The sequence below is a fragment of the Equus przewalskii genome, chromosome 18, assembly GCF_037783145.1.
Source record: "Equus przewalskii isolate Varuska chromosome 18, EquPr2, whole genome shotgun sequence".
NCBI classification, from domain to species: Eukaryota; Metazoa; Chordata; class Mammalia; order Perissodactyla; family Equidae; genus Equus; species Equus przewalskii.
Window position 1 is genome coordinate 56,369,995 of NC_091848.1, and position 14,568 is coordinate 56,384,562.

Consider the following 14,568-nt stretch of genomic DNA (forward strand, 5'->3'; position numbering starts at 1 on the left):
TTCTGAAAGCAAGGGCACACTGTTTTTTTTCCCCAATCTGCTACAAACCTGTTATAAAAAAAAGTTTCAGAGGCTTATTACTTTCTCTACAAAAGTATTCCTTTTACATGTTTTAAAAACACTTCATTCAAGTCCAAAATGAGATTCTCTGTCACAGTATTCTGAAATGTAATTAAGCAGTGTGTGTTTACTTGGAAAAAAGGAGGAGGAATAACTTCATACACTTGTAAGGAGGGAGCTGTAGGATATACTGATTAAGTCAAAAGGCAAATTGCAGGGGCCGGCCTGGTGGTGTAGCGGTTAAGTTCACATGCTCTGCTTCAGCGGCCCAGGGTTTGCTCATTCAGATCCTGGGTGCAGACCTACACATCACTCATCAAGCCACGCTGTGGCATGTGTCCCACATATAAAAAGAGGAAGATGGGCATAGATGTTAGCTCAGGGCCAATCTTCCTCAGCAAAAGGAGGAGGACTGGCAGCACATGTTAGCTCAGGGCTAACCTTCCTCAAAAAAAAAAAAAAGAAGAAAAAGAAAAGTACACAGAGAGTTTAGAGTAAGCTTTGTTTTGAGTAAAAAAAAAAAAATAAATAAATATATATATATATATATATATATATATGCTATGTGTTTCATATTTTCAGAAAGAATCAATGGTAAAATAAACTAAAAGTAATCAAAAATATCACCTAAAGGGAGAAAGAGAACAGGATGAAGCACAGGGGAATGTAAGACTTCTGGGACTGTACTTTGTTACAGAGTGGAAGCCAGCCTCCATGACCCCAATGACTCCTGCACATGTGCAGTGTATGGCAATGGATTGATGTCTTTACATCCTTAGAATTAGTAAGATTAACTCCACAACACAAAAATGAGCAAAGAATAAGCAATAAACTGATGAGTACTCACTCCCTTGTGTAGCACCCTCTCACAATGAGTAGGACTGACCTGTATACCAACAGAATACTGCAGAAATGACAATAACATTTCTGAGGACAGGTTAAGAGGTGGCCTTCCTCTACCTTACTCTCTCTTAATCATTCACTCTGGTGGAGCTGCCATGTCATGAGGTCACCAAGCAGCCTATGAGAAGTGAGGAATTGCAGCCTCTGCCAACAACCATGGAAGAGTCATCTCAGAAGGGCCCTCCAGCTCAGGTGAAGCGTCAGACAACTGCAGCCTCCTGAGACCCTGAGCCACAAGGACCCAGCTAAGCGGCTCCCAGATCCCTGACTCTCTGAAACTGTGCGAGACAATACATTTTCGTTGTTTTAAGCATCTATGTTTTGGGGTACATTATTATATAGCAATAGATAATTAACATACATAGTTTTGACTTTGGAAACATGTAGGGCTGACAGCTATTGGGAAAAAAAAGAAAGACTTAAGACACATAACCAAATGGAAAATGTGAACTTTGTTAGACTCCTGACTTAACAAAATGTCAATTGTAGTAACATAATTATGAGACAATTAGGGAAATCAAATATAGATTGGTATGTGCTGACAATAAAAACTGTTACTGACTGGTTGTCCTGAGGAACTCAAGAGTAGGTCTGGATATTTCAACTGTTCTTCCAAATTGTTCTGTTTCCTTGTTATGTTAAAGAGATGCAATCACTAACCACCCTGAACCAGACCAGGCCTCACCACAAGAGCTATCCCCGTGACCTTTGCCTTGTTTTCAGTGCTATCATCTCTCCAGGAGGAGCTTAGGCCTTATCACCATAACCTGCAGTGTATGTGGGACATGTTTTCCACCTGAGCCCGCACAAGGGAATACCTACCTCTCCCTTTTGAATATTCATTCCCATCCGAAACAAATGTCCCTGCTTCCCTTTGTCCAGGGACACCATGACTCTAGAAATGATTCCTCAGGGTCTCCTATTTGCCGCAGATACACTTCACTTTGTGAGACAACTACTTCTGGTGGAGAGTCCGATTTAACTCACCAGGAGAGAACCCACTTTGGTTTCAGTGACAGAATCACTTAATTTTGTTAGGTATAATAATCATATGGTGGTTTTGTTAAAAAGAAAAGAAGGTTATCATTTAGACATGCATACTGAAATAGTTGGGTGAAATCATATGTGAAGGATTTAAAACACTCCAGCAAATTTTTTAAAAAGTGGTGGGGGGAGGAGGGGACAACAGAGATGAAAACAGAATGCCAAAATATCAGTAAGTGTTGAAGCTGCATGATGGTTACATGAAGATCTGATTATTCTACCTCTATTTTTGTGTGTTTCACAATTTACATAATAAAAGCTAGTTTAAAAGTCTACTCAGCTTATCATTATATTGGTGTATAATTTTACAGATTTTAATTATATCCTTTTCACCTTTTTAGTTTGTCAAACAGCTATACCTCCTGGTCTCTGATGATTTTTAGGGCTCTTCTCTACATCCTCACCACTTATTTATATATTTTTGGCAATTATTCAACTACAGTTTTCCAGTAACAGAAGCATCTGCTTTATCTGAAAAAGGATAATACTGTCCATTTTGTTTATTTTCATGATGCTTGACATTTTCTTTTTTTTTTAAAGTTTTTTTTTTTTCCGTTTTTCTCCCCAAAGCCCCCACGTACATAGTTGTGTATTCTTAGTTGTGGGTCCTTCTAGTTGGGGCATGTGGCACGCCGCTCAGCATGGCTCGATGAGCGGTGCCTTGTCCGCGCCCAGGACTCGAACCAACGAAACACTGGGCCACCTGCAGCAGAGCGCACGAACTTAGCCACTCGGCCACAGGGCTGGCCCCTTGACATTTTCTTGATCCTTTTAACTGAACAACATATTAAGACTAAAATCCTTGGGATAAAAATTTACAATTCTGAAATCCCTTTTATGGAATTTAAGTAACAACTCAGATTTATTTTATTTTAGATTATTTCATATTCTATTCTACGACTGCTATATTAATCAATTATTAGTAATAGATTTTAATAATTTTTATGTTGATTATTCTGCTCAAAGTATAACCAGCAGTTGATCTAACTGGTGATGTCAGAGATTCATTACACATCATATGTCAAAAAGTATTCATCATAGTAGCCTACAAATTCATCTCAGGAATCTATAAATAACTGGTATATTCATCTAGAGCTGTGCTATCCAATACAACATTCACTAGCCACTAAGCACCTGAAATGTGGCTGGTCTGAACTGTGAGATGCTGTACGTGTTTTGAAGTGTTTCAGATTGGTGTCACACCCCAGATTCCCAATATGTAGTATGAAAAACAGAACGTAAAACATTAATAACTTCTTAATAATGATTACATGTTGATACACCGAATATACTGGATTAAATAAAATGTATACTTAAAATTAATTTTCCCTTTAAAACTTCTTTTTGATGTGGCTAATAGAAAATTTCAAATTACATGTGGCTTCCATTGTATGTCTTTTGATTTAGAGATTTACCTCCAGAAGGCTAATCAATTCACTGATGTCACATCTTAATAGCTGTCCAATTTTTTATATTGTACGTTTTAATGTAAACTAAAAATAGTAACAGTTGTGGGGGCCAGCCCAGTGGCAGAGTGGTTAAGTTTGCGCATTCCACTTCAGTGGCCCAGGGTTTTACCAGTTCCAATCCTGGGTGCAGACATGGCACCACTCATCCAGCCATGCTGAGGCGGCGTCCCACATAGCACAAACAGAGACACTCACAACTAGAATATACAACCGCATACTTGGGGGCTTTGGGGAGAAGAAGAAAAAGAAAAAAGATTGGCAACAGATGTTAGCTCAGGTGCCAATCTTTACCCCCCCAAAATAAATAAATAAATAAAAAGTAACAGTTTTAGCAAGGTGTACAATTAATGCCACCCTAAAGGGATTTAATGCAGATCAGACTGTGTTAATCTGACGCCTCTGAAAAGGGAACCTGGATGCTAGGGGACAGAGGCAGGAGAGAGAATTTTCGAATTGTCACTGTATATCCCTTCATCTTTTTAAAATTTTACCTTTTTGAAAATAAATTTTCAATTGAAACAAACCCCTGATAAAATACTTTGAGATATTGTTAGTGGAGCCTTACATCCCGTTCCTTTATAAGTGAACAGCAAAGATTATTTGGTACAACAATCCTTCCAACTGTCATCCTACAACAGTAGACACTGCTTCCAATGAGACTGCTTTTAAACAGATGTTAGTTCACCAGATACAGCCATTAAAGTCCATCATATCCAAACTCTGCTGCCCCCTCCCTGTTTCGGCCCCACACCTGCTGCAGTTGTGGTTTGCTCCAGTTTTAGCAGTTGCATCTTGGTGCAAAGGAAAGACTGAAAAGAGGCTTAAGCAATAAGAAATTCTTCCCAAACCACTCATTCATCAGCAAATGCCACCTGCTGGTTCCTAAGACTAGCATTAACCCAGTGGGACGACTCTGAAAGTATCAGCACAGGACGACAGAACTGTTACAAAAGCGCTCAGTTCACTTTAGGCTAGGATTTTTTTTTTTTTTTTTAATGTGATTGATAAACTCAGTCACTTGCTTCTCGTACTGAAAATAATCATACCACCACCTGGCCCCTTTATACAAACAGTGAGAGCACCACCTGGTGTTTGTTTTAAAGTGAAATGTGCAGGTTTAAAGGTCCTAACATGCGTGGCAATTCAGAGAACTCACATTTTAACAACGGGAAGGAACCCCAGAGAGCAGTAACTACGTAGCCATGTTCTGCAGAGCGCCAGGGTTTCAGTGAGGCACTTCAGTGCCCACTAGCTTGAGCTTGTGGCCCCTCAATCCCCTTCATCAACCATGGCAACGACCCCTTTGTCTGTCTTAAATAATGAGCTTTCAAGTTATGTTTCATTCAGGGCTAAAGACATTCTTTTGAAATCACTGGTTTAGTCCAATTTTCACAATTTACAGTGAGAGAATATCAAAACCCAGAGAGATTAAATCACTCATCTAAGGACACATCATTTACAGAAAAGTTTGATTTAAAATACATTGCTTTTTTTCCACAAAAGACATACTACTAACTGCACAAAAATATAAAAGGCTATTTATTTTTCTAGGAAATTACACTTAACTAAAGGTATGCTTTACCTCTATTCTAAAAATCTTCTTAAATTACAAAAATAATTAATAAACAGTTGCAAGAGGAAAAGGGAGAAGAAAACAAAATAGTACCTAAGTATTATGTAAAATAAAGCATCACACCTCGACGGGTCATCTCTGACCCCATGGGTCACCACTGACTAGCGACTGGTAGGAATCCTCCCTGATCTTTCACCCCGTATTTATATTCATATAAACACCTTTTTAGGTTGTTTTTCTTTTCAATAATCGAAAGCATACCTGACATATTGTTCTATTTGGTTTTTTTAAGGAAAACATACATTAGTAAACCAAAATTTTCACAACTGTGTTCATGGCATGAATGCATATGTAAGCTGTTTAACCATTACCAACAACGCTGCAATAAACATTTCTGCACGTGTACCTTCTTGCACACGTGCTCTAAGCTCTATTTTACCTTCACTCTGACCTGCTTGTGTCTGAGCTCCTGTATATGGCGGCTGCTGTGGCTGGACTCCTGGTGGGTGAGCTGCAGAGGAGGAGGAAGCGATGCTGTCGGGAGTTCCCGAACGGTCTTCTGCAGGAGCACTAGGTGGCCCTGGATGGTCATGAGAAGTCAGTTCAGTTCCTAATGCAAGACTTTCCCCAGCAAGCTCAATTAATAAGTTTGGTTAAAAGAGACTAAAAGTACTACAGAATAAGCATAACCACAAATGCAGCCTTTTTCATTAAATGTATGTACTTTATTTTTTCCTTCACTCCAGTCTCTTAAGAATCCAAAGCTACAATTGGAAATCCTTCCCTATAAAGTGTAGAGTGCTATATTCCTCAGTTCTAACCTCCCCTTGCAAAAACCAAAACTCATCTCTGCAATACCAATGTCCCCTACCTTATGCAATCTATTGTGTAGATCAACCAAAAGTATCATTTCCTTCAATGAGTCTCCACTGCCCACAAATCAAGGTCAACCCCCCAGCTTGGTATTCGAGGATCCAAACATTATTTCAGACAATTCCTCTTCTCACACGCCCCCTTCAGCTAAACTAACCTGCTCCCACAGTATCTGCACTGTTTTTTCAGCCTCCATTTCATTCATCGCTGCCCCTCCACTGCCCCATTTTGACACATGTAAGTATAAGATTCTGTAAAACCCAGTCATCACCCCACGCTTCTAGTAAGGCTTCTTCACCCAGAAATACTGTCTCCACTGGAGAAATTCTGCGGAGTTCACTTTGACGACGGCCCCAACCCTTCTACTTGGCATTTCTCAACAGGTCCCATCTTCCCTACTAGACTACAAGCTCTGTCAGCCAGGCTCCTGATTCTTTCCATCTGCCTCACGAGGCTAGAACTCTTACACACAGAGCCACTCAAATTCTTCCAAAACAACGAAAAAAGAAAATGGAGAGAACTCACTACAGTTCCAATACTGTGACAGTGAAAAAACATTCTGAAGATAACTGCAGCTATGTCTCACTCCTTTCAGTTCTTTTCGTGTAGGCAACACACAACAGTGGTTAAAAGAAGAGGTTGTGGAGCCAGACTGCCAAGGTGCAGATCTCAGTGCTGCAATTTAGTAGCTGTGGAACTCGCGGCATGTTACCTAACCTCCTCCTGTGCCTCAGCTCCCTCACCTGTACAAGAGAAATACTAATTCCTACTTCCCAAAGTTACGTATGGATTATGAGTTAACAAGAGCTTACAGCAAGAGCTCATGAAAGTGACTACACTTAGAAAGCTCCACATAAGTACTTGCTATTAACAGCTGGCTCATTTCCCTAAGGGCAAACCTCCACCTTCTGCCCTGGTGTATCCCAGAACTGAGCACTGTATTATTAGCCACACAGTTGGCAGCTGACAATCCAAGTATTGAGGAGAACCTAAACTGGGATAACAGAGTGGTAATGCAAGAGAAACTGATGATTACAGAGTAAACTGGATGACTGCTCCTGTGTACCACATTTTACTGATATTTAGATACGTGTAGATAAATATATACACAGCCCTCCTACAAAAGACACTGTGTTATTATCCTCAAAAAATATATTAGCTTGACTCCTCTTTTCTCCCTTGATTGTAACCTATTAGTTAATGTTCCTCACGCTATCCTTTAATACTCCTTTCTTCCTTGTCATGTCCGCATTCACTACTGGAGCTGAGTTTTTCACCACAGCACACCTAAATAACTACAAAGTATCTGGGAGTTTTCCATGTGCACAGTTTTTCCTACTTCAGCTCAACATACAAAGCTACCAGAAAAACAGACTTCAAATAATGTGCATCACATTACAGGAGTCCCCCCCCTCTTATCTAAGGGGACTATGTTTCAAGACCCCTGTGGATGCCTGAAGCCACGAACAGTACTGAACCCTATATATATATATATATATGCTTTTTCCTATACATACAGACCTATGGTAAAGTTTAATTTATAAATTAGGCACAGTAAGAGATTAATAACAGTAAATCTCTTAGGCACATCAGAATTGCCAGCATCACTACTCTTGCACTTTGGGGCCATTATGAAGTACAATAAGGGTGACTTGAACACAAGCACTGTGATACCTCGACAGTCGATCTGACAACAGATGGCTACTAAGTGACTAACAGCTGGGAGGGTATACAGTAGGATCCGCTGGACAAAGGGATGATTCACATCCCAGGCGGAAGGGGGCGAGATGGAGCAGGACGGTGGGAGATTTCATCCTGCTACTCAGAATGACACACAATTTAAAACTTATGAATTGTTTATATCTGGAATTTCCCATTTAATATTTTCGGACCACAGCTGACTGAGGGTAACTGAAACCGTGGAAAGCGAAACTGCAATTAAGGGGGGACTATTGTAATTATGTTGTTCTGATCTGGCATATACTGTATTCAAATCAAAATTTTTAAGCCTGACCTCACATGTAACCGTTTACTCCTCTATCTAGTATTTCCTGAAGTCTTACATATTAAGAAACTGTATTATTAACCCATATTTCATTTCTCTAAAAATGTTTTTCAGATGTATCATTAATCTGATGTCTTCCTTTGCCAAGAACATATGTCATATAGAAATATTTGCCTCTCCTTTTCAGAATTTCACACAATTCTCTTTAATGAATAATCCCATAAAACTCTCAAAGAAAATGAAAATTAATACAATCCTTCATTTCCAGTTACTGGTAATGGAAAAGTAAACTGGTCAGGTAAACCCTCCCATAGGTAACAACTAAAAACCTAGACAAAATAGAAGAAAACAACTATCTGAAATCACTGGAAGTTAACCGAATGTCAGCAAAAACCAGAAAATTGTTTACCCTAAGGGGATTACAACGGGCAAGAACTGCAAGCCCTGACCTCTGCAGCACCAAGGGCAGAAAAGCAGTGTTAACTTCACAGCTGGCCAAGCAGCGGGAAATTTAGGAGGAAAATCCCTGGAGGAAAATAAGAGAGCCACCAAAGAAGTGAGACCTAAAATCTGAGTATCAGCTCAGCCCGAATCCCCAGCTGACCATGGGGTTTGGAGGGGGGACACCCAGCAGGGCTCAGAAAAAAAGCAGCAATAGAGCTGAGAAGACTGAACAGCGACATAAGCTGCTATACTCCATGAGGAGAAAGGGAGAGTAGTCTGAGTCCACACAGGTTAACTGCCTGTGAGACCAACAATACGAAAACATCCTCGAAAGAACCTAAAAGAATCCCAGGTCACTACCACATATTAAGAACAATGTCCAATTTTCAATCAAAAACTATCAGACATGTAAAGAAAGAGGAAAATGTGACCCAGACTTGGAGAAAAGAAGCAGTGAAAGAAAGTAACTGTAAACAGACCCAGATGTTGGATGTAGCAGACAGTTCAAAGCAGCTATCATAAATTTTTTTAAAGAATTAAACAAAAATACACTCAATGAATTAAAGGAAGATAGCCTTAATGAATGTAAAGGTAAGAAACCTCAACAGAAAAAAAGGAAACTATAAAAAGAACCAAATGGAAATTCTAGAGCTGAAAACAATAACAGAGACAAAAAGTTCAATAGCAGACTGGAAATGGCAGAATCAGTGAACTTGAAGAGAGTTCAACAGAAATCATCCAATCTGAAGAACGAGAGACAAAAGAGTGAAGAAAAATGAACCTCAGAGACCCCTGGGGCAATTTCAAGCTCTCTAATATATGTGTAATTGGAGTCCCAAAAGAGAAACAACCAGAAAAATGTTGAAAAAATGATGGCCAAAAAATAAAAAAGAAGAAATCACAGTGTAAGTGCTGTTCTAAGGTTAAAAACACTCACATAAAAGCATTTTCTACACTAAAGCAATTTAACCAGAAATCTAAATTTCTCTAAGATCAGAACAGAGAATAAGACATCAAATATAATCTAAATCCTGCAACAAATCTGAAATAAGATTATAAAATGGTTCCAATATTTTAAAAAATTAACTTTCTAAATTCTAATTTTGATAAAGTTGACCTAAACCAAGCAGTGGTCACTCTTTAAAGGTGAGGGTTCTACTGACTAGGAGAGGGAGTGAGAAAGCTCTCGGGACGCTGGGTGGAAAGCATCCACATCTGGATCTAGTTGGTGTATACACACATAGGCACATACACATGTAAAAATCTATTGAACTGAACCCTTAAGATTTATGCACTTCATCATATCCAAATTATCCTTCTATTACAGAAGGAAAGAAAGAAAGAGAGGAAAGGAAGGAGAGGGAGAAGGAAGGAGGGAGGAACTAACTTACCTGAAACCTGATCATCTGTTAAGCCAAACGCTGACATAACATTTTTACTGATTTCATCTTGGTTTTTTAAAGGGTCAAAGGCTGACATACTTGCTGCCATAACCTGAGTAGACTGTTTTCCAGAAGAATCAGAAGCAGCAGGCTTTTCTTCCCTACCATCCACAGTATCTATAAGAGGAATAAACAGAAACTTGTTTCCATTTTATCTATAGTCAATAAGGCCTGAAAAATACAAGATGGGGAAACACATATGTGCATGAAGTCTGGAACGGGAAGAGGAAGTATCTCTGAATACAGGATCACAGATAACCTTACTTCTTTATAGTTGTTTATATTTTTATTTTTAAAATCAGGAAAAAAGTCTAAAAGAAATGTAAATAACAGCTTTTTCAAAAAATTATATCTACCTCCTTCTCTGAGAATTATGAAATGAGGGGAAAAAATACAACTACCTTAAACTGAGAAAATTTATCCTTTTTTTGGAGCCCCATAATTTATACCCTAATATCAGATACATACTGGGCACTAATACTTTATTTTCTAAAAGGATAAGAAGCTTAACTAAAGTTATGGTATCAACTTTTATGTTTTATTTCTACTTGTCTATTGGTCCATTATTAAATTACATGGAAATCTCAAGCCAACCAATACGTTAAACATATACTTGTAATTTGCTATGGCTTCTTCTAAAACACTTACTGTTTATTAATTACTTACTTAAATCCTCACAGATGAAATGATATGTGTCTGGGATTTGCTTAAAATCACATGGGAGGGGTGGAAATGTGTGAGAGTCCAGACGACATGAGACTGACTGTGAGTTGATAATTGTTGAAGTTGGGTGAGGGTTCATGGGATTCATGATAGTATTATTGTCTCCTTCGTATATGTCTAAATGTTCCCATAACAAAATATTTCAAAAAATAGAAAAATAAAAGTTCAAACATTACGAGCTGGGTGAATTTGAAACTATGCTTTTCTGAGGACCCGAAGCTCCTCAACAGGCATTTACACTACCACTCAACAGGCATTTACACTACCACCGTGTGAAAGAAAAAGGGCTCAAGAGTACCCGCATTTTACAAATAGCAACCTGAGGCCACGATACTAAAAAAGGCATAAAAAACCAAAAACAAACAAGGAAACAAAAAAGAACACTGCTAACCATTTACTCGTGTTAACAGACAATTATCGATTTTTTCTATTACCAAGCAAGTAAACATCAGTTGTTAGATCGCCCCTGTGATCAAGACAAAATTCATGCTGTGAAAACATGTAAGTACTAAGTGGAACATAAGGGCATACGGCCCTGCGCTCTCACTCATTCCTATCATTCCACTGGTTATACTAATGTTTCCTCATATAAAATACATCTACCAGTTATCTGTCTTCCTCACCAATTTCCTTCCTCTAACTCCAAAGCTACACCTCAGGAGCCGATCACACCAATCTCACCAGTTATTCCCCCTCACATGACTACCTTCCACTATCAACACATCTCTCCACTTCTCGCTGACCAATCCAGCAGGAAACGCAACGCATGTCCACTAGGGCACTGACTGCTCTGTTAGCTGCCACAGCTACTGCAACAGGTGAAGCCAGTATTTAAGGCAGACTACGCAGCATTTGCCTCAGAGAGGAGAGCAAGTGTCCAAGAACCAGAGCAAGGGCAGAGCACTGAGGAACATGGCAGCCACACGCTTCTGGGTGAGGACAAGCCACACAGTGCATGGCAGTGCCAGCTGACCAGCAGTTTTTTTGTGTGTGTGGACTACACTTGCAGTTTCTGACGTAGGTTTTTTGGTTTATTTTATGCTGTTTTTCTTGAGAAGATTATTAAATCAGGATACGTTCTAAGAGCTTGGCGGCTTAGGAAATTCCATAGAAGGCAGGGAGTCAAGAGGTAAGTGATCTTACTAAGTACAGGAGAGAAAACAAAAAATAAATTACAACCGTCTGTAAAAATACAGCACAGAATGTATTATTCAATTCCTTAGATAACTCAGATAAGACACAATAACCAGAAGGATGACCACAAAAAGAAACAACATGTGATGGAAATTCCAAGATGCGGAGAGGAGACCAATTTAACATCTTTTACATTAACACAGGTAAGACGTTAGCAATAAAATATATGAAAACATGGAAATAAAGGACTGATAAAGAAAAGCAGTAGATATAGTGCCAAGAAATAAGTTAGAATAAAAAGGTTGCTTCATCAAAACCAAAAAGCTTACAATTCTATTCCTTAGAGCAGAATGTAGGCTACTGGAGGTAATTTCTGTGCAGTACTGGCTATATTTCTGGAATTCTGATCTAAGTTTCATGATATTCTACAGATGCCTAAATCCACCAAAATTATATACAAATTTTGTTGTGTCAGCACTTATGAATTCTTCTGGGAAAATGGCCAAAAGCTTTCTTCAGATCCTTGACCTAAAATTGGAGCTTTCTGTTTGGAGAGAGAGAGTTCAGAACAGGCAATCTGCTCTGACCTGAAATATAAAGGCTTCATCATAAAGAGGACAGGAGGATCACAACATTTCAGCAAATCTCCAAAACGTTCTGAAATACAGAGATGAAACTAGAAATCACTAATCAGTCACCAAGTGTTTACTGAGCATCTACCATTAGCACAATTCCACATGGCTAGAGAACAGAGGAGGAGGGCAATTATGAAAAATGCATCCTTATTTAAACTATAACTAACTTAAAGAAAGAAAACAAAACGCCAAAATTTAGATAGGGCCACAAAATAGAGTATCTCAGAATCTAAAGGTTGCAAGGGATTTTATTTTACAATGCCACTTTTCCACAAAATCATCTTCTACTAAGCCCCTTATATGCAGTCACCCACACTCTCTAAAAAATTACCATTTCACAATATGGACACTTTTAAGCATGTGAAACTTAAATGCAAACACAAAAATTGTAAAAAAAAAAAAAGTTTATTTTCTAAGTGCAACATCTAAGAATATTAAAAGATGAGGAAAGCAGTTTTTTAACATCTACTTTCAAGCCATAATACATACTTAAATTTTTGTCTACATTTAAAAATATATTTGGTCCAAAAACTGTATGTCAGTTCCAAATTTGTCGATAAATCCTGCTTTATCTTAATATAAATACTAGATGTGATCTGCAAAATGGGAGAAAAAATCAATTTTTCTTTGCATATTATGATTATTAAAATTGTGTTTAAGATAAACTTTACATTTTAATGTACTAATCTAAAATTATTTTTTGCTTGAAACTTTTTCATATACCACACAAAACTCATGAAATGATTTTAAATTCCTAAGGTTCATTAATTATCTACTACAGTGAAAAAGGTTCAAGAGTCAAAGGGTCTGAAACTGACCTCTGTCATAAACCCCGGAGTCCAAGACTAGGTGTAAAAAGATCACCCTCTGGGATTCCCACGCCCTGCCCTCCAGTAAGTCTCTGATGAGATCCAGGAGTTCCTACAATAAAATCTCCCAGGAATCCTGATGGACAGCCAGGTTTAAGAACACAGATACGAATACCAACACAGATACAGAAATGAGAGAGGGTGACTCTGAGGGTGCCATCCCACTGCTACTGAAGAAGAGTTAAAAAAAACACAGAAGAATAAATCAGAATAAAATGGATTCATGGTCTACCATTTTCAGGAATACTGGTGGAAGGTCCTGGTTCTCCAGGTGGTTCCAAGCTATCTAATAAACGATTCACTTTATTTCGAAGTTCTATCAGTTCTCGACGGAGATATTTCACCTGACTTGATTCAAGAGGTCTTGGTTGGCCATTAACTGAAATGAAAGCATTAATTTACGTAAAATTAGGAAATGTTCTTATATAAGCATATCAACAGAATAACATGCTATAAGGAAAAATAAAAACAATTTCTTAAAAAAGTGAAACAAAATCAAACAAGACACCTATTGATGTCATTTGAATAACTCTCTTTAAGGAAAGGATTCTTTACTGCTAATAATTTACCTTTTGGAAAAAATAAATATTCATCAGTCTTTGTTGATGCCAGATCTATGGCCTATGACCAAAAAAAGGATTATTAGAAGAATTCAACTATAGAAAAATAAATTAAAACCTACAGAAGGCTTTAAATATATGTAATAGAAATTATATACCTTCAAAGGCTCATTCTATTTCACATTATTCTTTTATAGTCTTGAAATAATATAATAAACACCTTATTCTATACAAAAGTGTTAAAAAGTGCAATATGACTGATAGGTCTGTTAACCCTCCCGCCTACTTTTGACCTAAAAGAAGAAAACGTAGCTACCTAAAATAACTGACCTAAAAAATACCCTACTAAAAGAATATGCAGAACTCATGAATCCACACCACCACTGTCCTTCAAAGCCGTTACTTCCAAAAGCAGTATACAAGCTAAAGAGAGTATTCAGTAATCGTTGGGTTTTTTTATTAATGAGGGCAACATTACCTCATTTAATTACTCATTTTGTCCAACTAACTTTCAGCTAACTAGAAAAAAAAACGCAATCCTTCATCCAGCAAAGACTGTCACCACTGACATTATTTTAAAAAAAGTGACAAAAGGCTCTGAATGCAAACCTCAAGATAGGAGTTCAAAAATTAACCTAAAATGCTTCACGTATTACCAGTACACATACGTACAAACTCCTGAAGCACCAAATTAAAAAAGGAAATCAACTTGAAAATAAAGGTTCAGAGAGATTCTTTGTTAAATACGTTTCAAAGATCAAAAAACCTATGCAAGCTTTTAGAAGACAATTCACCAGTATTTTACATACTCCCCACATACTTAAGAGGAAGCTC

General features: G+C 38.0%; 1 protein-coding gene across 8 annotated transcripts in view; it reads right to left on the reverse strand.

Moving 5' to 3' along the window:
• The window catches only part of TFG (trafficking from ER to golgi regulator), a 30,875-nt gene that overhangs the window by 6,149 nt on the left and 10,158 nt on the right, over positions 1–14,568 (reverse strand). For 4 of the 8 annotated variants that reach the window (XM_070582067.1, XM_070582069.1, XM_070582070.1 and 1 more), the window contains 3 exons: positions 13,407–13,553; positions 9,763–9,930; positions 5,489–5,629 (listed from right to left, as the gene is read on the reverse strand). In XM_070582067.1, coding sequence (XP_070438168.1) covers positions 5,489–5,629; positions 9,763–9,930; positions 13,407–13,553 — 456 coding nt within the window. The remainder of the gene's footprint in view (positions 1–5,488; positions 5,630–9,762; positions 9,931–13,406; positions 13,554–14,568) is intronic. The other 4 variants (XM_070582072.1, XM_070582071.1, XM_070582074.1 and 1 more) reach the window with 2 other exon arrangements.